Raw genomic sequence first — 23,383 nt, forward strand, 5'->3', positions numbered from 1 at the left:
GATCAGGAGGATGAGGAGAAGGACGAGGATGAGCTGGAGAAGGAGGAGGTGAGAGTTCTTATACAAACTCCAGAACAGGGACCAAACTCCAGTCCTGGAGGGCCGCAGTGGGATCTTTTCAATGTTCTTTGTGTGTATTTTTCAGTGTTTCATGTACTTACATTTTTTTTTTAAATATCAGCATGTAATCTCACTTCTCAATGAAATGAGATTTCCCTAATTGTGGGTAAAAGAGGGATGAAATGGGGGGTAAATGAAAGTCTGATTTTCAGGAAACTTTGAAAGAGAGGAAAGAAAAGGACGAATCACAGACAAGTCTGTTGGAGTCTGAGAACCAGCAGACAGACACAATACCTGCTGAGCACATCACACCTGACACACCTGCCCCAGGTACAAAGAAACCGGTTTTCAAATCATATACAAATAATTTCAGTTTTGAAATTAATGAAAGAGTATATTTTCTGTTACCCTTTATTAAATGCAACCTGACATAATAAAATATGGAATGGAAATGTTTTTATTGTATAAAGTAAACTGTTAAAGCATGTTTCTACTGTATTGGCCTGGGAGCAAATCCTGACCATGCCTGTGCTATCGGAGGCCGGTAGCCCCACAGGTGCATTAATGGCCATAGTGCCACTCAGAGTTAGGGAAGATGCAGTCTGCCTGGATCAGTAGTGCTTTTCAGTGTGCCAGTGTCTGGTAGGAATTTTGTAACAAAAATGATGGTGTTTGAAATAAAGAAACAGGAGCTCTATTTGATGTTTTTTATAAAATGACCGGTCTGGAAGAAGTACAAGTACAGTCTTCCAAGATATAAAGTGCAACACATGAGTTTTTATAGTTTTCAGAGACAAAGAACTGTTGTTCCAGCCAATTAGATTCATTCAATCACCATATTCAAAAATTCCATTTGTGGCCAATCACGGGCTAGGATCAGGGAGTCCATACCAACACTAACCATGTGGGCCTCCTCCAATTGACATATCTTTGGACCCCCTAATGCTCTTAATTTATACTGTTGCTGGGGTCTACCTCCTCTTGAAGATACATTGTATGGACTAAATGCAAACTTAATATTTAGACTTCTCATTTAAAACCATATAAATATGGGCTATGAGTTTACCCTTTTTCAAGTCATTATTATGATGTCCAATTATCAAATTTTTACATGGGGGTGCATGATAAGGGTTGTGGACCCTTTCTTGCTCCTCTTATAGCAGGGAGTGTGACTGGTCTGTCTCTGAACATCTCTGGTGCAGATTCTGAGCATCAGGAGGAGGCCACAGACAACAGATTCAGTCTGGGCCCAGAACCAGCACCAGAGGACCCATCCTCATGCCTGGCCCAGTCCCAGCCCTCCTCTGCAGACCCAGCTAAGTCAGACACAGAGAGTGGTTTAGCAGATACTGACACCATGGATGGGACTTTGAGTAAAGACATCAAAGACACTGTGTGTACTGCGCAGGAAGAGGAGAAGGAGGAGGAGGAGGATGAAGATCAGGAGGATGAGGAGAAGGACGAGGATGAGCTGGAGAAGGAGGAGGTGAGAGTTCTTACACAAACTCCAGAACAGGGACCAAACTCCAGTCCTGGAGGGCCCAGTGGGATCTTTTCAATGTTCTTTGTGTGTATTTTTCAGTGTTTCATGTACTTACATTTTTTTTTAAATATCAGCATGTAATCTCACTTCTCAATGAAATGAGATTTCCCAAATTGTGGGTAAAAGGGGGATGAAATGGGGGGTAAATGAAAGTCTGGTTTTCAGGAAACTTTGAAAGAGAGGAAAGAAAAGGAAGGATCACATACAAGTCTGTTGGAGTCTGAGAACCAGCAGACAGACACAACACCTGCTGAGCACATCACACCTGGCACACCTACCCCAGGTAACAAAGGAACAGGTTTTCAAACCATATACAAATAATTTCAGTTTAGAGATTAATGAAAGAGTGTATTTTCTGTTACCCTTTATTAAATGCAGCCTGACATGATGAAATATGGAATGGAAATGTTTTTAGTGTGTAAAATAAACTGGTAAAGCATGTTTCTACTGTATTGGCCTGGGAGCAAATCCTGACCATGCCTGTGCTATTGGAGGCCGGTAGCCCCACAGGTGCATTAATGGCCATAGTGTCACTCAGAGTTAGGGAAGATGCAGTCTGCCTGGATCAGTAGTGCTTTTCAGTGTGCCAGTGTCTGGTAGGAATTTTGTGCCAAAAATGATGGTGTTGAAAATAAAGGGAACAAACAGGAGCTCTATTTTATGTTTTTATAAAATGACCGGTCAGGAAGAAGTACAGGTACAGTCTTCAAACATATAAAGTTCAACACATGAGTTTATATAGTTTTCAGAGACAAAGAACTGTTGTTCCAGCCTATTAGATTTGTTTAATCACCATATTCAAAAATTCCATTTCTGGCCAATCACAGGCTAGGATCAGGGAGTCCATACCAACGCTAACCATGTGGGCCTCCTCCAATTGACATATCCTTGGACCCCCTAATGCACTTAATTTATACTGCTCTTGCAGATACATTGTATGGGGTGAAAAAGCATACAGTTAGTTATATTGGCTTGTAAAGTTAAATATTCTGCACTTAGTGAAATATATTTTTTCCAGTTACCATGAGGTCAATTAGACATTTTATGCAAATGCATACACATAAATGAATAAAGTCTTACATATCCTGTTTAAAGGCTAAGAGATCCTTTCCTCTCTGTCCTCTGAAATAGAGCCATCTGCCCCTGAGAGGGTGGAAGCCACTGATGTGCAGAGCAGGTCAGTTACTCTGTGCTGGGAAAGACCGGTCAGCATGGAGGGAGTTTCTCATGAGATCCACATCACCTACAGCTGTGAGGGAGAAGAGCCCAGATTGCAGATATGTGCACCCAACACCACCACAGCTGTCCTTACTGATCTGAGACCTGGGATGGAATATACTTTCAACATCACTGCAGTCCTTCCAAACGGCAGCTGCAGCAAGACCAACTCAACATGCATACAAACAAGTCAGTGACAAAATGTATTCATTTGAGGATGCATATTTAATATTTATACTTGTCATTTTGAACCTCATAAAAATACGCTGAATTGTTCAGGTCCTTTTTGTAAGTATTACATTCACATCTATTATTAGTCATTTTACAAGGATTGTGTGTCACTGTACAGAAATGTAGTAATGCAATTATTTCCGCAATGACAGGAACTATTCTGGATGTGCTGTTGAGTGACTTGGGACTGGAACACCACCTGAAGAACAAGCTGACTCTGAGCAAGGTGCTGGAGATTGATGGAGAGACTTCAAGTGATGAAAGCATCCAGTCTCTGAAATCTCTGCCGTGGTGTTTCCTGAGGAGGTTGATGATGGTGAATGTGACTGCTAGGAATGTGAGGTGCGCCTCAAAACAGGACATGACTTCCCAAAACCTGGACAGCTTACTGAACACCCTGCGCAATCCACAGGGCCACAGCAACAGAGTCAACCCCCTGGACCTCATAACTGCTGTGTTTCTCTGCTCAGATGGCTTTCTCCAGCAGGAGATGGTTTTGAAAATGTCCATGTGCCAGTTCTCTGTGCCTCTGCTCCTTCCTAAATGTGATACACAGCAGTGCACTTTAATGCTCTGGGCCATGAGGGATATTGTGAAAAAGTACAAGCCGCACTCTTTGGAGGACCAAAGAGGGTTTGTGGAGGAGAACATTGTTCTTTCTGAGCTCCCCATGGTCTCGTTTGTGAGGCTGAGAAACAGCAGCTTGTCCAAGTCTCAGATCCTGAACCAAGTTCTCAGCAACCCTCAGCAGTACCATGACACCTTTGTTCACAAAAACATGGAGTACGGTGACAACCCAAAGAGGATTTCCAATGGGCTGGTGGAGATCAGCTGGTATCTGCCCTGTGGGAAGAGAAACATTGACATCTTCTCTGAGCCACTGGCTATAGCTAACCTCCGTGGGGACCTCAGGGACTTTGAAACTCAGTACGCTTTCCTTTGTCACAACTCTGCTGCCGTATTTGTGTTTTGTGATGATTTTGGGTCTGAATACAAATTTTTGGAGTCCCAGCACCTGAAAGATCATTGGTTCTGGATCATCAATTCACAGAGCAAGAGCTTCAATGAAGGTGATTTCAGCAGATGTGTTTCTGAGTTAGAGCTACAAACCAGCAACATCATCATAAGGGGTCCGCAGATGAATGATGCAGAATTCATCAAAACCCTGCGTTTGGGTATCAGTGGAATTTTAAAGGGAAACGTGATCAAAATGAGCATTGAACGGATGTCTGATGTTGCCCATGAGCTTGGAATCCATGTTGATGAAGATTACATTTACTGTCAGAGGGGCAAGCAGAACGCTGATGAAATCACAGAAAGGATATCTGATATACCAAGCTTCAAGGAGAAAGAGCTGCCCTTGCAAGGGACTGCATGGAAACAGCTGGCCAAACTGGAGAAGGAAGAGTGCAGGATGAAAAATGCTGGGGAGAGAAACATTGAAGTTTACAGGAACGAGCTTGCAGAACAGAAGCAGAAGCTCAGAGCACAGCAGAGGGCTCACAAAATCTCAGAGTCTATGTCCCGTTTCATCTCTGCAATGTCTGGTTCCACAGAGGAGCGCAAGTATTTCCTCAAGTGGATGAGGATCAACCTGGACAACCTGTCACGCAAAAGCCTTCCACGCCTTCAGGCCGAGTACAAGGAACAGTGTCAGAATTCTCAGGAAAACAAGGAGCTCATTGCAGAGTTGGACAGGAAGATCTCCAGTTGCTCCTTGGGGGCGGAGCACTTCCTGCGGGAAATGGGTCAGCTGTACGAGTCGGCCTGCTCACTCCCCAAATTCCCCACCCCTCAAATTCAGCACCTGCCACGTCTGGCTGCCGAGCTGCTGCAGGAAGGCTTTCCTCTAGAGCTGGTGGATGGAGATGCATCCAACATTCCTCTGCAGTGGGTGACACAGGTTCTGAAGGAACTCCATCAACTAACACAGTATAAATGTAAGATCCGGGTGGTGACTGTACTGGGGGTGCAGAGCACTGGGAAGTCCACCCTCCTGAACACCATGTTCGGGGTCCAGTTTGCCGTCAGTAGTGGCAGGTGCACGAGAGGGGCCTTCATGCTCCTCATCAAAGTAAACAAGGATTTTAAAGAGCAGCTTGGGTGTGATTACATCATGGTTATTGACACTGAAGGTCTGAAGTCAGCAGAGTTGGCCCAGTTGGATGATAGTTGTGAGCATGATAATGAACTGGCCACTCTGGTGGTGGGGCTGAGTGACATCACAGTCATCAACATCGCCATGGAGAACTGCACAGAGATGAAGGACATCCTGCAGATTGTGGTGCATGCCTTCCTGCGCATGAAGGAAGTTGGGAGAAAACCCTGCTGTCAGTTTGTGCACCAGAATGTCCCAGACCTCTCTGCCCATGACAAAAACCTGAGGGACAGGAAGCTTCTGCTGGAGCAGCTGAATGAGATGACCCAAGCAGCAGCTAAGATGGAGAAGAGGGGAAACAACAAAAAATTTACTGATGTCATGGAGTACGATCCAGAGAGAAACACCTGGTACATCCCTGGGCTCTGGCATGGCAACCCTCCCATGGCACCAGTGAATGCTGGCTACAGTGAGTCTGTGAATCTGTTCAAGCAGAGTGTGATTGAGCATTTTAAGAAACACAAATCTGGAAAGAGCTCACCACACACATTCATTGAGTTCCTAGAATGGACCAGGAGTTTGTGGAGCGCAGTGAAGTATGAGAACTTCATCTTCAGTTTCCGCAACAGCCTGGTGGCTGATGCTTATGCTCAGCTTTGCACTGAGTTCAACACATGGGAGTGGGCCTTCAGGAAGAGCATGTACTCCTGGTTAAGCCAAGCTGAGACAAGGGTGTCAAACTCTGGTTCAGTGGCAGCACAGTCTCAGCCATTCTTCAATGTGGATAACTTGATGAGCAGCCTGAAACATGAGGCCTCTGTAGAACTGGCTAAAGGGGAGAAGCGAATTATGGACAAACTCACTGAATTCTATGATAGACCAGAGGGACACGTTCACTTGGTAGAGAAGTACAAGGAGGAATTCATGAACTCAGCCAAAGCCATCCGGATGGAGACAGAGCACTCTGTTATAAACAGACTAGATGCCACAGTGGAGATTAGAAAGGGTATGTTCAGGTTAGAGAAAATCAAGAAAAATCATACAGCTGCAATGGAGCAGAAGGTGCTGGACCTGGTTGAGAACTGCAGGAAAAGTAAAGATCTGTCAGATCAAGAGCTGGAGACTGAATTTGAGAAGATGTGGAATGAGGCTGTGAAAGAACTGCAGTTCTGTGGCCTGGAAAAACGAGATATTGTCCAAGATATCCAGCACCAGCTGTGGGCTAACTTAGAGATGAAAGGCAGCTCAGTACGTGAAATGCTGTCGAACGTTGGCAACTTGTCTAAATGTGGAAGGGAGCCATTCAAAGTGATGAAGAGTAAAGGAATGCTTAAAAAGATATGGAACACAATTTTTGGAAAAGAGCAGAAGATAAAAACACAAAAGATGGCTGATCACATCATTGAGTGCAGCACGAAGTTTGTAGCTGAAAAAGTGAGAACAAGGTCTGATTACCATAACACATGCATGATCGACTTGTTTTGCATGGTAGGTGAACACCTGGACATGCACAGGGATCTGGAAACAAGTGCTGAGTTTCAGGCCAAGTTGAAGATTCACATCTGTGGACATGCAGCACGGGAGTTTCAAAAAATGCACTTGGATTTTATCCGTGCAAATGATCCCCGTCACTGTATGGAGCAGTTCAAGCAACAGTACTGCACTGACTTTAAGGACCTGTTCAATAAAAGAGACCAGTGTCAGAAGAAAGCAGAAGAGTTCACCCACAACTGTCTTGCACCTGCAGTGAAGGAATACATCACCAAGTCTCTGGGTCCTGACCTTGTGGATGAAGTGTTGACAGGAAAGAAAGCCAAGGATTTCAGCACTCGATCTTTCTTCCAGTTCTCAATTCTCAAGCAGCTGCTTTCAGATGATAACTTTAAGGACTTTGAGAATTATGTAAGGAACTACGAGAGCTTTGTGCAGGACTGGATATTTGAGCAGATTGTTAAGCAGTTCTCAGAGGGAGATGGCCTGAGGAACATTGAGATTAAGCACATGAAGGTGATGGTTAAACAATTAAAGGAAGCCATTAAGAATGCAGAGATGAAAGTCAATAAACGAGCAACAAGAAGGGGTGAAGAGGACCGAAATATTCAGCAGTTCATTCAGGATATCTGTACTGACCTACAGGAGCTTGTCATCCCCAAAGACCCCCTTGAAGTGGTCCTGGCCTTAAACACTGCCAAGCCAGAAGACTTTTCCCGGTGTCTGAAGGTGCTTGTGGATGAAATGGAGCAGTCCTTTACTGCAGAGTTTCAGGAAGGTGGGGATGTGAGGGCCAGGCTGACCTCACTGCCCTTTCAGCCACAGAAGGAGCTGTTTAACAGGGTGTTTGGCTGTGGGAGGCAGTGTCCCTTCTGCATGACCCCATGTGAAGCAGGCGGAAAGAACCACACAGAGCACTTTGCTTCCATTCACCGTCCTCAGGGGATTGGGGCAACAAAATATGTGCTCTCTTGTAAACTATCGAGTGATATCTGCTCCTCCTGTGTTGCCAGTGAGGGAAGATTCAGGTCGTATGAAACTAAGGGGAAATGGCATCCATGCAAGGACTATCGGAGCATTTACCCTGACTGGCGCATCCAGCCTGACACCAGCATCCAGGCCTCAGACTACTGGAAGTACGTCTTCAACAGGTTTAACAAGCAGTTTGCCAAGGTGTATGAAGCTAAACCAGCTGACATTCCCTTCCATTGGACACTAATAACCAAAAACCAAGCCAGGGAAAGCTTGAAGGAATCCTTCCAGATGAAAACAGGAGATTGAATGGATGTTTCAGTATGATGATCTTCTGATTGGAATTCATATGAAATAGTTTCCTCACAGGTACAAGGAATCCTTCCAGATTAAAACAGAAGGAGACTAAATTAAATGGATTATATGGCCCCTGTTGCAGTCTGGTCGAAAATTTGTTTTCTGAGTGGCATTCATTAATAGCCTACTCACACATATCATGGCTAATCACAAAAAGTGCCCCAACCAAGTTGAATTCTATGAAAGAAAGGGCCATAGGTTAAAAATAAAAATACAATAAAAATAAAACACATTTCAAAAAGGGAGCATTAAATTAAATCATCACTTATGTTAAGACATAGTGAGAATCACTGATACATACATTACTGCATTGTTGCAGCCTTCACTGAGCTGTCTCTGTTGCTCAGATACAGATAATAACATCAACCAGTCATTATACATATAAAACCACATACATGCTAAAATGTGATGTTACCTCTATCATAACCTATGCAGCTTTTATCTATACACACTGTCTGAGTTAGCATGGCTGAGCTCTGTTCATTATTCCACTGCTTGGATGCATAATCACAGAGTGTAGCACAGTGGGTAAGGATCTGGGCTTGTAACCGAAAGGTCGCAGGTTCGATTCCCGGGTAAGGACACTGCCATTGCACCCTTGAGCAAGGTACTTAACCTGCATTGCTTCAGTTTATATCCAGCTGTATAAATGGATACAATGTAAAATGCTATGTAAAAAGTTGTGTAAGTCACTCTGGATAAGAGTGTCTGCTAAATGCCTGTAATGTAATAATCAGGGATGGTAACTAGGCTGAGATATTTTGAGTTTGTTTAATTTTGAGACCTTCTCTATATCAAAAAGAATACTTTTAATGAAAATATAAATTACATTTTATGTTTATTTTTATGCTTCCTATAATAAGTCTTTTCTATTAATACAGCACATAACCTTCATGTATTAGTGGTAATACTATCAGCTCTTCATCACTGCTTGCTTGGCTGTTTGAAGTCATACATTATTAAGTACCTTGATAATCTGTTTACACAATAGCATAGCTTTCACCCATTCACATTCTTCAAATGGTTTAAACACATGATTTCTTGTTGCAATGTTAAAAGGATTGTTGTTATCACTTTATGAGCCTTTGTTATCACTTCATAAGCCTTAATATAGAAATTCACTGTTCCTGAAAAAACGAAAATTGACCTTAGAGGCCCAAAGTTGCAACCCATCCATCCATTATCTATACCTGCTTATCCTGGTCAGGGACGCGGGGGCTGCTGGAGCCTATCCCATCATGCATTGGGAGAGAGGCAGGAATACACCCTGAACAGATCGCCACATACACCATCCACTCATCCCTATGGGCAATTTAGAGTCTCCAGTTGGCCTGCTGACATGTCTTTGGACTGTGGGAGGACATGCAAACTCCACACAGAAAGGCCCAGGGATTCGATCCTAGGCCTGCACCACTGTGCCGCCCTTATAGCTTTCATGATGACTTTATTTTTCTTTTTTAGAAAGCTGGATTCAAATTTTGTTTTGCTTTTTTGCACTTAGTCAAATTGATGTATTTCACCACATGTTTGAGCACCTATTACTTGCACAAATGGAATAATCAAAATAAATGTTTAATTTCATCTGAACCTGATGAACAGTCCCTTATTTTCTTCACTGCCTGAACAACTGAGCTGCCTGAAGACAATGGCAGTATCTCCATTCTACCACTAGATGGCAGTAAATCCATTTAACATCTCATCATTGCTGCTGGCTTCACCTTCTGTCTCAGGTAGCTGAAAATACACAATTTACACTTGTGCCCAATGTAATTACCTGCACTGGGGAAAAAACCCTTTCCATGTTTATCAATGAAAGGGGCATAAAGATGAAAGCTTGAACCTTCTAGTCTTACAATCAACCAGGATTTACATCAGCACTCAGTCCCTGGAGTCTGTCCACATTGAGTCAGAGACAGTGTGCTAGACCAGGACTTAACACATTATGGAGCAGGAGTGTGTTGAGTCAGCCATTTTAAAAGTGACAAAAAAATTAGATCAAAGCAGATATTTACCCAGGATTCACCACACTGTTCCTCCAATAAACTGAGGGGAAACTAAATGCTGCTCCAAGACGTTCAGCCGATTCCACTGTCTTCATACATTTCAAAACTACAAAGCAAATGCATAATTACTCATACTTGTATATCCAACAGCTTCTTCACAAAGTGGAGGAAAGTGTTTCCAATCAAACCCAGAGATACTGAGGGGAGCAGGGAAAATCAGTCTGTCCCTTGTGGAATAAATCATTCAGTCAGGGGACAGGAAAAGGGTGATGAAGCACACAGAAGCTAAAGAGGTGACTCCTGTCCAGGTGAGGCCAGAGCAAAAGGCAGGTGAGCTCAGGCTAACCTGCAGCAGACCATCACAGGCCCACCCATCCAGTTTAAACACACATTTAAAAACAAGCAAAAAGACAACCAAACAAAGGGAACATCATCTCCTCTCAATGGCACCAGTTTCTTCTGAAGAGATTCGTGCTATTTACAAGAATCGAGATGCAATGAACTCAAACACAGAACCACCCAGCACATTTAATATGCACTGTTACAACAGAGATTGCAATAATTCTACCACCCAGGACAATAAGCGCTAAGCATTGGGTGCCTAAAGCATTATGTAATTAATTAAATAGTGGAATTCTTTGAAGCAAAACCTGATAATTGCAAAAGATTTCCACAATGTTGATTTATAAATGCACACAATGCTATTTTAAGTAATAAATCATGCAAGTGTCAAGTACTTTGTGCAGCAAGTGTTTAATTAATGAAGTATTAACTGCTTTTAAAAAAAAAAATCAAACTATACACAAAAACATCACTGGGCAGGGAGAGGTACTGGGCTGGGGGGGAGACTGGGCTGGGGGAATCACTGGGCTGGGGAAGGCACTGGGCTGGGATACTGGGCAGGGAGTGGACCGTCATTTGCTACATGGAGAGATAGAGAGAGCACCCACGAAAACAAATAAACAAAAACCTTCACCCTTCTCCCTCAAGGGTTCCGGGCAAAAATAATAAACTAAAACAACAAACTAAAATATCAAAGAGAAAAGAAAGTAAAACCCAGTGACTGCTTTTCAGCTTGCCGCTGGTCTCAGCTGGCCAACTTTTCCGTTGGCAGTTTTTTTTCTTCGTCTTCTAGTGCTCTGACAAACCAAACTCAAAAACGTGCTCTCTCTGTGTGTGTTAATGGAACCCAGGTGTGCTTGCTCTCTCCAACAGTAGGAGTTGCAGAGGCCAATCTTCTTCTGGTGGACCGAATGCGACAGCCCGAGTTCTGATAACCGGGGACTACAGTGGACAGTAGCACAACAAATGCTACTAACCAGGAAACAAGTTGGTGTGTGCATAACAATAACAAAAGAACACATTACCATGTGTAGGTTAACAGGATGGTTCAGACAGAAAACAGGCCAGAGATAGGTCACTCCTTATCTTAAAGAAAGCACTGTTCTAAAACTTCACTACCAGGGCAAAGCAAAAAGAACAAGTTTTTTGGCGAATACTCTCTCTGCTCTGGCCTAACTATCTAAAAATATGTTAAAAACAAGAAAGAGGAGAAACTGCCTGACCACCTGTAACCTACAACAAAAATACTCAAATTTTTATCCACTTGGGACATCCAGTGGACACAGGTGGGTGTTTGATGTATCTGCCAACAGTACTGTATTTTTTTTTTAATGGACAACCAGATCTGCCTTATCTAGCTAGGAAGCTTTGTTATGGCGGGCGGGCACGGGGATTTAGTCTTGGGTAGTGTGGTTCGCCGTAGATTGTTGGCGCTTAATAACAGGCTGATATTGAGTGACGTGTCAAGCTACTGAAGTTAAATCACAGATTAGTTACTGTAGATGGTTAGTAGAATTTCTAGCTCCAGGTCTGGTAAATCTTCCATGCTTGGTAGCTGTTATGCTAGCTAGACATTTTTTTAGCAACCTGAATCTCTTTGTTTTATTGTCTGTTCGTTTCACTGCACTTGAGGATGAAGATGAGGGGAAAGTGTGGGAATCCTGATGGAGATACCAGAGGAGCAATAGTTTGTATTTTGGCCTTTTATTTAGATATTGTTTTTGTTTTGTTTTTAATCAGCATTTTGCTTTGCTGTAGTTAGACATGATATTTTGCTAGATTTTCAGCATTAAAAAAAAAAGCCTTTGTTTACTTTGAACTTTGAAACTGCATTACTAATTAGCCAACAAGCACACCAACATCACCTTTACCGACATTAGCTATTACCTGCTACAACCAAAACCCAAAACAAGATTAAGCTGGGAGGAGTGGGAGGAAACTGGCCTATTCGAAAATGCATTGAGAAATATTGCTGGCGTCTCAATGGCAATTTTTTTATATAAATACTGGAGCTAGGAGGAGAAGACGGAAACTGAAAATGCAGCTTCAAGGAATGAGACCAGACCACATACCACAGAAAATGCCATTTCATCGGGAGGGCATGGCCAATTCTTGTAGAGTCTCAATGATCATAGATGACCGCCTCTTCCATGTTGACAGACAGGCTGAGCCATTTTACACAATTAAATAAATACGTCATGAAATAAATAAGAGGCATAAAATAATTGATAGATATATATTTAATTAATTGCTTATTTCATTATCTATTTCATTGCTTATTCATTTATTTTTTTCATTATCAATTTAATTAATTTTGTCACATGGTCTCCGATAAGCTGTAGGTCTATCAGTTAATCAGTGTAGAAAGTAAACTTTGTTGAAGGGGATGATTTGCCACAAAATGTCATGGACTATGAAAGTATTTGTTTCCCAAAAACTGATCTGACAGATTGATACGGTATATTCATTTTATGTAACATGAAAGTCAGTTTCTGGGATAATATAGCACTGAGTGTAAGTCATTCCTCTTTAAACATCAAAAAGGTGTAATTAGAACAATGGAGATCATTTTTATTTTTCCCGACATTGCATTGAAGGTTGGAGTTAATATCAGGGGTACTCCAAGACCTGGGTTATGGATTATGATTATTGTATCGTATTGATTATTGTATTACATTTGTAACCTTATTTGAACACAATTTGATCCATATGCACTGCCACTTGTCACTTTTTTATGTTTGAGCAACACTACTGGCTGGATGGTGGATGGAGGGATGGATGGGTTTACAGCAAGTGAGATATCTATTCATACTGCACATGACTGACAGTATGTGAGAGTCTACGTGCGTGACATTTTGCACATCCAGCAGGTTGTTCTGGTTTCGCCGTCTTTCTTGGGAGTGCAGATATAGCACAGGGCGACATAGCTCTGGAGGTAAGGGTTGCCGGTTCAAACCCCGCCCTGGGCGTGTCGAAGTGTCCTTGAGCAAGACACCTAACCCCTAACTGCTCTGGCGAATGAGAGGCATCAATTGTAAAGTGCTTTGGATAAAAACCCTATATAATAGGACGGAGTGTGGCACAGTGGGTAAGGAACTGCGCTTGTAACCGAAAGGTCGCAGGTTCGATTCCCGGGTAAGGACACTGCCGTTGTACCCTTGAGCAAGGTACTTAACCTGCATTGCTTCAGTATATATCCAGCTGTATAAATGGATACAATGTAAAGTGCTAAGTAAAAGTTGTGTAAGTCGCTCTGGATAAGAGCGTCTGCTAAATGCCTGTAATGTAATGTAATGTAAAAAAATTTAGTCCATTTACCATTTACCATTTAGCACATCTTCAGCTAGGCTTACCTGTGACAGGTGACAATGCAGAGGACAGTTTGCAGAACTTGTCATTCAGCCCACATTTCCTGCGGCACTGGGGGCAATCCATCCTCCTCCCTCTGGACAAATATCACAAAATTACAGCAAGCAGAACCCAATCAGCTTGTTTAAAAGATAAAAGTGTAAGGATAATCATTCATCCATCTAGCCATCCATTTTCTGACCACCACGGTGGCAAAAGGGGGAGCAGCCCAGACATCCCTCTCCCCAACGACGTCCACCAACTCACCCTGGGGAATCCCAAGGGGATCTCAGGCCAGCCTGTGAATATATATATAATTTCAATGCGGAGGAGCAGTGGCTCTACTTTGAGGTCCTCCTGGACAGCTGAGCTTCTCACCCTATCAAGGAGAAAAAGCCCTGCCACCCTGAGGAGAAACTCCATTTTGGCTGCTTGTATTCGCGATCTCGCTCTTTTGGTCACTACCCATAGCTCATGACCATTGGGGAGAGTAGGGACGAAGATCGACTTGTAAATTGAGAGCTTTGCCTTTGGGCTCAGCTCGTTCTTCACCACCATCGTCCAATATAATGCCCGCATTACTGAGGCCACTGCACCTAGATGGTAGTCAATCTCCAAATCTGTATTTCCCTCATGAATAACACCCCAAGATACTTGAACTCCTCCATCTGGGGGAGTTGCTCTCCCCTTACTTGAAGGGGACAAACTATGTTTTTCCGGGAGAGGACCATAGCCACAGACTTGGAAGTGCTGATCCTCATTCTGACTGCATCACACTTGGCTGCAAACCATTCTAGTGAGCATCGAAGGTCACAGTACGACGAGGCTAATAGAACAATGTCATCGGCAAACAGCAGAGATGCCACTCCTATATCATCGAACTGGAAACACTCCATGCCTCGGCTGTGCCTTGAGATCCTGTCCATGAATACCAAGAACAGGAGGGGAGACAAGGCACATCCTGGCCAGAGTCCAACACCCACTTTGAATGAGCTTGACTTAATGGTGGAAATGTGAACACTGCTCTCGCTCCGAGCATACAGGAACGGAATGGCATACAGTACATTACTGGGGGGATATAGCTCAGGAGGTAAGACCGATTGTCTGGCAGTCAGAGGGTTGCCGGTTCAAACCCCGTCCTGGGTATGTCGAAGTGTCCTTGAGCAAGACACCTAACCCCTAACTGCTCTGGCGAATGAGAGGCATCAATTGTAAAGCGCTTTGGATAAAAGCGCTATATAAATGCAGTCCATTTACCATTTACCATACAACAGCGACCCTGGTGCCCTATACTTTCGCAGAACCTCCCATAAGACACCCCGGAGAGATCCAATGATATTTGACTCCTTCGTGCAAGCCCCCTAGTGGTTGAGCATGCCTAGATTGCTCAACTCAGACATTAATTTCTCCTGCAACCAAACTATGAATTGAAAACACAAACTCTGTGTTGTAGTTTTATTAGTAGACAATACACGACAACTATGCCAAATATGGAGTTTCGCAGCGTCACCATTGCCATGCTGGTTGTGCATTTAACAAGCACCCCCTCCCTACAGTCTCACCTGTTTACCTTCATAAGGGGCACATGTGCTTTTTAATGGACAAAAATAATTTTATTCATTTTTGAGAATTTGGATATGTTTCTGGACCCCTAGATATTTTAGACCACTGTACAAACAGAAAGCTTGTAATTCCCACTTGAAAATGATGCAACAGTGAGTTTCTTGTGTCAAAATAGTTGATTTGAAATTAAATATGTTGTGATTTACAGCAATGCATAATTTAGACATTTTGGATAGGTTTGGAGACACTGGGTCCACTGCTTACTTTTTGCTTCATAGATCTTTAATAGTTCTACATATCCACCCTTAGATTTCATGGACTAGCGGTCAAGGAGTTTTTGATCGAGGACATGTATAGTTTAACATGTTTTATACATGGGATCTCTCAGTATTTCATTGCAAACTAAAAAAGAACAAATTCATTTTTGCTTTTTCACCCAAAATTTAATTTGTGTCACTTTATCTCTTCCAAGAAAAGTAAACTGAAAGTGTTTTTGTAACCAAAAGGAATGCTTTGAATGATTGATAGGCATTACAGTACATTACTTTCATTTTGCTGATGCTGTCATCAAGAACAGTTCACCTGATCTATTGAGTAATAGTGCCTGACCAGACTAACAACATTTTAAGATGGTGGAGCAGTGGGTAGCACTGTTGCCTCACAGCAAGAGCACTTGGTTCAAATGAGCCCTCCCTTGGCTGGGGCCTTTCTTCTTGGAGTTTCTTTCGGTTTCTTCCCACGGTCCAGCGACATGCGGATTAGGTTAATTGAAGAGTCTAAATTGCTACTAGGTATGAGTGTGTGAATGTTATGTGTGCCCTGTGATAAACTGTTGACTGTCCAGGGTGCATTTCTGCCTCATGCCTAATGCATAATGGTATAGGCTCCAGCACCCCCGCGACCCTAACCAGGATGGGGTTAGATAATGGACTTGTGTGTGATGGACTGGGGATAGCATATGCTACATTGCCCTAAGATGGACAAGTGCATTTGATTCTGCTTTGACCAGGGACGGACTCAGAAATCGCGTTATGTTTATCATTACGCATTACGGTGACCCTGAACAGGTCAGTTTCATAGCCAGCCAGCTAGAGGGACCAGGACATCTTCATGGTGTCATTCTGAGGCTGAGGCCTGACTTAACCAGGGCCGTACAGAGGTAACTGCAGGAATGGCTGGAGAGGGAGAAGATGATGCTGAACAACAAGGACAAGCGCACATATTAACAGGAAGAAGAAGCGCATGGACAGTGTAGTCTGTGCAAAACAGCCCGGAAGGGAAGAAAAGGCAGGTGTTGAGGAAGCCATTGTCTTTATTTTTGTTCATAGTGTCAATGGTTTTGTGGCCGTACAAAGTTCCCAACGAAAAGGCGGATAGTTACTGTCAATTGAATGGTGGTATCTTGCCAGTGTGGGAATACAGGTGGAGATGCCAGAGGAGGAATAGTTTTTTGAACCAGTTATACTTTTTTTTGTTGTCAGCATTTTGCTTTGCTGTATTTGGATTTGCCTTTTGTTGAGCATTTAAACTGCATTACTAATTAGCCGACAAACACACCATCACCTGTATTGGCCCTGTAAATATAAATGAAGGTACAGAACTTAATGTCTTTAAGGGCTGAGAGTCTGTGGTCATTATGGTTATTTCTGTATGGAATCCTGAAAGTGACAAACAAAAGGTGCTCTATAGGTATGGGGCGTAACTTGGCAGGATGGCATACCTGCCATCCCAGTATTTATAGTAAACAATGAGATGTCCTGATTTCTGAGAAACGGAACAGAAACAAAAAGTATCACTAATAATCAAAGGATAATGTATGGCCATGATGGTTTCAGGGGAATTCCAGTAACGTTCTGAGGGCTGGGAGGAGGTTCTTTTGGGTGAGGGGCTCACCATGCCTGTAGAGCTGGGGGGATGGGGGGTGGGGGATTTTTGGGTGAGGGGGTCACCATGCCTGTAATGCTGGGAGGATGGGGGTTTTGGGTGAGGGGGTCACCATATCTGTAGTGCTTGGGGGAAGTTTTTTTTTGAGGTTTGCGCTGCCCTCCCTGCCCTATCCATGCATGCTTGTGGGGATGTCTGGGAGTGCTTCTGGAACAGAGCCATACTGCCAAACAACTGAATTACCATTTATGGTTAATAAAGATTTTAACTTTTGCCAACAGTGGTCTTGTTATAAATTATACAAAATAGCAACCGGCTAAAATATTAAATCAACTGCAAAACCAGAACAACCTGCTGGATCTGCAAAAAGTCACACACACAGACTCTCACATACTGTCATTCATTTTCAATATAAATATATTATTTTCTGCAAACCCATCAGTCAGTAAACCCAAAAGGTCAAAAGTTGCATTTGACTCTTGAATTTGTAATACCTGTGTCATGTTTGACCTGAAAAATAAAAGTTGTGAATTTGCTGATCATGTCAAGTCACTAAGACAAACAAAATACTGCATCTGGGAAGTTCACTAGAGTTCAAAAGAGATAATCAAATGAAAATGCACACTCTACCTCCTTTATGGTAAATATAATCAATAAGATGCTGCAAAATGTGTTTTGTTATGAAATTAGGTATATAAAGTATAAAAATACATGTCAACCTCATAGTTGTAGGTGACTGACAAGGTGGCAAGGTAAAATACAGCTGGGAGATAAAATACCTATCATGATATAGAGGTGGTTGAACCATACCGGATCAAAACTGACATAATTGATGTCGCTGATCCTCAAACATAACAGGAGCGTTGAGAATTTCAATGTTGCATTTAGCTCTGCAAATTACTGGTGCTCACTATCAATCTATCAACAGCTTCACCCAAGCGAAACTAACAATAATACTTTCGATTTACAAGCTATAAAACTTGTTGACAGTCAATAGTTGTTTCAGTGCCCAGTCTAGAGCATCAGTCCGTGAAAAAGCTTCTGATCGCATCTTCACGCTTCGCTTCATTCTTCTGCGGAAAAGATTGTGGGCGAACTGATTCCAGAACAGATTATCCCGGTAAGTGAGGCAAAACTAATATCGACAGATATTGCTACAGAGCAGCACTGTAGCCCAGGACCGTGCAGGATTATGCGCTGGATGAATGAAACAAGTACACCCTCTGTTTCATTAACAGCTTATTATACATACAAACAGGACTTTAGACTACAAATGCTTTGTTAAATACTGTAGTTTATTTGTGCGTTATGAAAGCTTTTCTATACAAGCAACAGAAAAAATATATTATACACAAACACAAAAATATACAATTCAAGATTATATTTTACACCAACACAAATTGTTTTCAACAAGTAACCATTTTGTTGTGACTGATGGGGCTCCTGTTCACAGTACTTTGTGTACCCTCCCTTTACAGAGATGAAACTATTAAGTCGTCTTGTTTATTTTAAGATATTAGTGAAGTCATGGGGGTCTACATATATCCTACATATATCGTCTCCAGTTGAGTCACCCTCAATTCATGTTGTTTTGCTGGCTGAAGTTGGTCTTCTGGAAATTTGGTCCCAAAAACGTGTACCCCGAGTATTTCCTGCCTTTTACATCTTTCCTCAAGATTTACCTCCATGGTACTCACACATTTCCCTCACGATGTCAGAATCAGCTTCTGCACATCAAGCTCATTTCGTTGAGTATTTTTAACTGCATGGGCTACATCTGTATTTATTACTTATTGTTTAATCTAATTAATCACCCCCCCCCCCCCCCCCCACCAGCAGCTATATGGTTTGATATTTTTGATCTTATTCCAAAATTTCTGTGGTGTGTGGCCTGCGGTCTGGAACTCATGCCTTAAAGCAGACCTGCCTATTCAGGTTATTTAGGTTTTGAATGTTGGAAGTCATCGTTGATGTTGGTACATTTGCTGGCTAATTAGTGATATAGTTTCAAAGTACACAAAGACCTATTCGAATGAAAGTCTTAATACAACAAAGCAACATGCTAATCAGAACAAAATGAAACAATGACAATATCAAAGTAGAGTTTAAAAAAAAAAAACATTCCACTATTCAATTGACTTTGGTTATCCTTCTTTCCATTGGGAACTTTGCATGGACACCAAACTATTTACATTTCAAACTATTTACTATTTGCAAACTCCCCAATCTGGCTGTCTTTTGCAGGCTCTTTCTCTCATCTGTGCAGCAGACTACACTCCTGGGCACAAAAAATGGGCCATGCCCAAAATGGCAAAATAAAACGAAGCCTTTAATGGTCTTAACAACAAATCATTGTTCAGAAAATTAGCAAGAATTAAACAAATGCACTCCTGAGACCTCCTGTGCCACCATTTGCTCATTTCTTTTGCTGCAGTGAACTGTTTGGGGAAAAGCTTGAAACAGAGAAATTCACTTATACAGTAGACAAATTAACGTAATGTCAAATATAAGAGTCATGTTTTGTATATGGTTGCATATAATTTGCATGCCATGACTTCCTGATGTCTGTGACCTATCAACATCATCAGAGTCTGGATATCTTATTTTCAGGTTGTCCTACAAGCGATACAAAAATGGATCATTTGAATGGATCTTTATGGGAATTGGGGGGTGGGACTAGATTCAGCTGTAAATTATTCTGATACAGTATGGAACACATTTGTTGGCTAGATGGCTTTAAGTCATCAAGGTATCAAATGAGCCTCAAACCATCGTGCTGCTGCCAGATATGCAGTAGATACTACAAGCATTGTTTCTCCTGAATATTTTTTCAATTGAGTTCAACAGGAAAATTAATCAGGAGAAACAATGCTTGTTGTAGTCCCAAATTGTAATCACATTTCCAAGAGTAATGTTCTGCATTAAAGCAACATTGAAAAATCATGGATTATGTATAAATATAAATGTTAAATGTGAATGTCAATGTTCACTGTAAATGTAATGCTAAAATGTAGAAATTGAATGTTTGGAAAATATTCTAATTGATGATGCCCTTAATGGGTAATGTTAAGTTTTTGTTTGGAGAAGGTTGGTCTCACCCACACCCATGCAAATACTGCTAGCAGCAGCAGGATCAGCCGCCTCGAAATGATCACAAGAATAAATAAGGCAAACTTTGTTTTCTTGTGATCAGATGGTATGTCATGATCTTGAGATAACAAGACCAAAAAATGATATTGCAAGGACTCTACAGATGTAGATCCTTAATGTTACATATATTCTTATTTGCTTTGAAATCCTGTTAGTCTGGTCTGGCACTATTAGTCAATAGATCAGCTGAATTCACTTTTGTTTTTCTGTATATTAAGTTGTTCTGGTTTAGGGTGTCGGCTAAATGACTGTAATTCATGTAACTAATGTAATTAATGTAATTTAATGCATTTAAATCATGCCAAGCCTTCCTTTGATGACATGAAGACACTTAGTTTCCATGGCCGGGCTACCTGAGATACAATCATTAACGCGGAGATTTTGACAAGATTGCTTTGCCTTGTATAGTAAGTTCAGGTTGGCAATGAGAAGTAGAACTGACATAGCAAAGTTAATACAGTGAACTGAACACGCCTGCATCTTCAGTGATTAAGACTAAAATGGCCATCATTTATTAACAAAAATACAAGATTTCTAAACCAAGCTGACATATAGCCTGCTGAAGTCACCAGAGATCCCTCTGCAATCTACACAAATCTCCAATGGGCCGCACTGATTTCATCCGTGGTCCCCTTCCATCCCCATCCCCAACACTTTTACCTTTAGTGCAGGTTGCTTTGGTTCTTCGTTCTGTAATTGTGTGATGTTTGCCCAAAGGGAGGAGGATGGATTGCCCCCAGTGCCGCAGGGAATGTGGGCAGAATGACAAGTTCTGCAGTGAATGCGGCTGCAGACTGTGCTCTGCAAGGACAGCTGTCACAGGTAAGCCCAGCGAGCTAGTTAGCGACCAGGCCCTCTAGCTTCATTTTCAGGTCATCACTTAACTAGCTTGAATTAGTCCAGCTTGCTAAATTAGTCAAAGCAGTGCAAGATGATTTAGGTTTTTTTTGGGCGTGAGAGGTTGGACCATTATCAACAACAAATGTTACAGCACCACGAAAAGTATTTGACCATTCCAGATTTCCTCTATTATTACATATTTGTCACTCAGAATAGCTTCCGATCTTTAGACAATAATATTAGACAAAGGGAACCTGAGTAAAACAGGTTGATTCAACAGGGCTGCAATCAAGCCTGGCTGTGTTCAGTCAGCTGAAGCTAATATCAAGTTGCCCACAGTTAGGGGTGTGCTGTTTTGTTGTGACTGTTTTTTGTTTTCTAAGGCTGGCCACTGGGACTGCAGTATATATGGCTGCAGGAATCCCTGCAATACTCTCTATCAGCCTTGATTTAAATATTACTGTCAAATGTTTACTGCCACAACCGTGCAGATATTTGGAAATATATTCCTAGCCAGTGTTTTATCTTGTGTGGAGGAATCCTGTATTCTGTAAGAAAATTAGTAAATTTCACTTGGTTTGGTTTTTGCAAGTTTGTTGAGAGATTTTGCTGATCATCTTAATGCTTCATGTACACATTTTATCTAAATGTGCCACCTTGGTTCAAATTTGAATTGAAAGTGGGACAGCATTAATTTTCAGGGCCGTGAGGGACATTTTTATATTTAGTTATTCATGGCCTGTAAGACTCCTGAGTCTATAGTGTAATTTTATGAGGTCTTTTATTGGGGAGAATGGGGCTGTGACAGGATGTGAAAAGCACTGGAATCAGTGGCGTAGATACTCCTGCACACCACAGTAATGCACATAATCAGACTGTTGCTCTCTGCTGTATCTGCTAACGCTAGTGCTAATACTTCTTTCACACAGAGCATTCTGTACCTGGGAAGGAGACAGGGGACTCCACGGATGTGTCATCTGCTGACCTCAGTCGTGTTAGGCGGAACAGCATAGACTGGACTCGTCCCAGTTTGAACCTGCAGCCGAGAACTGAATGCACTGCCACCGTCTCCACGGCGATGGAAGATGGGGTGCTGAGTAATGCCACCCCCAAAACCTCCAACAGAAGTAAGGGTTCCCCTGTATTTTGAAACCATGGTTCCAAACTTTCTGAGCCCACAATAAAATTCATAAAAGAGTGTATTGTTTGTGGCCCCTTATTAAGCGCCAGGCTGACAATAACTTTCAATTATTTATTTCTACAAGCATTCAGGTAAATGGAAAGATATTTAGAGCCAGTGTTTTATCGTGTGTAGAGGGATCTGCATACATTTTGATGGCTGTTGTTCTGTTCTGCTGTTTTGTCCCACTGTATTAGACTCTAACCAACAGGAAGGGCCTGAGCACCCAGTCTGTGAGAGCCAAGCCCACTCTGATAACCACACCCACTCCCAGAGCCTTGGCCACCCTGACACTGGCTCTTCTGAAGATGAGGGAGAGGTACACCCCGGCTAGTCAGTCAGACTTTGTCAGTACAGCATCCTTTGCTCCATTTGAAAATGGCTTTGAATTGCTCAAGGTGGTTTATTTGCAACAGCCAGCTACAGTTGAATCTGAAGGTCATGAACATGTCAGTGGTGGATATATTCATTGGCATCACGTGAAGAAATGCTGTGCTTAGATGGGGAGTCTGTTCAGTTCACTAGACAAAAGTCTGAGATAACACTTCTCAAGTTATATAGTTGATGAGCGGGCTCAATATCTCACAAGCTCTATAAATTTGGGGAGTCAGGTATTTTTAGACAGCCAGGTCTACTGTGCTTATCGGCACTCTGAGTTGCAGCACTTGACCCAACAAAAATATTTATCGTGTATGAATTTTTATCTACAGGCAAAATCGACTGATTAGCCAATTGGCTAGCTAGGAAAATTGCCTAGTTGACTAGTTGGCTACCACTTTCAGCTCATTATACACAGCATATACATATTTCTTACATATTAAGAAACCTTCAGTGGCAATCAGGACATTTGCTAGGTCATATTCATGTGGGGACAGATGCAGCTAGTTTGCTAGACTGCATTCATTTTCAACCATTTGATTAGCTTATGCATGCAGTCATTTCCCCATTGCTTATTTCAGATGAAATGGTCAGTTAGCAGAGCTGTTTAATCTGCTGACAATATTTCTGTGCGCAGTTTTCTGTGTTTCATGTGCTGAACAATTTTTTTAAAATATCAGCATGTAATCTCACTCCTCAATGAACTGAAATTTCCCAAATTGTGG

At 42.1% G+C, this 23,383-nt stretch overlaps 1 protein-coding gene across 2 annotated transcripts; it reads left to right on the plus strand.

Moving 5' to 3' along the window:
• Positions 1-6: 6 nt before the first annotated feature.
• Positions 7-9,557, plus strand: LOC135246971 (up-regulator of cell proliferation-like). 2 transcript variants are annotated; one of them, XM_064320247.1, is made up of 5 exons: positions 7-48; positions 273-390; positions 1,263-1,546; positions 1,769-1,886; positions 3,205-9,557. In XM_064320247.1, exons 3-5 carry the CDS (start codon positions 1,418-1,420, stop codon positions 7,920-7,922), a joined length of 4,965 nt encoding a protein of 1,654 aa, XP_064176317.1. In that variant the 5' UTR covers positions 7-48; positions 273-390; positions 1,263-1,417; the 3' UTR covers positions 7,923-9,557. The 2 variants fall into 2 exon arrangements, with proteins under 2 accessions (XP_064176317.1, XP_064176318.1); XM_064320248.1 differs by lacking the exons at positions 7-48; positions 273-390; positions 1,263-1,546; positions 1,769-1,886 and adding an exon at positions 2,734-3,010.
• Positions 9,558-23,383: the final 13,826 nt, after the last annotated feature.

The sequence above is a fragment of the Anguilla rostrata genome, unplaced genomic scaffold (genome assembly GCF_018555375.3).
Source record: "Anguilla rostrata isolate EN2019 unplaced genomic scaffold, ASM1855537v3 scaf0999, whole genome shotgun sequence".
Classification (NCBI taxonomy): Eukaryota; Metazoa; Chordata; class Actinopteri; order Anguilliformes; family Anguillidae; genus Anguilla; species Anguilla rostrata.

Excerpts from the sequence above, each read along its gene's own strand:
- LOC135246971 (XM_064320247.1), top strand. The coding sequence starts at position 1,418 with ATGGATGGGACTTTGAGTAAAGACATCAAAGACACTGTGTGTACTGCG. Across the intron at positions 1,547-1,768 it reads ATGAGCTGGAGAAGGAGGAG|GAAACTTTGAAAGAGAGGAA; the intron begins GTGAGAGTTCTT and ends TCTGGTTTTCAG. Across the intron at positions 1,887-3,204 it reads ACCTGGCACACCTACCCCAG|GAACTATTCTGGATGTGCTG; the intron begins GTAACAAAGGAA and ends CCGCAATGACAG.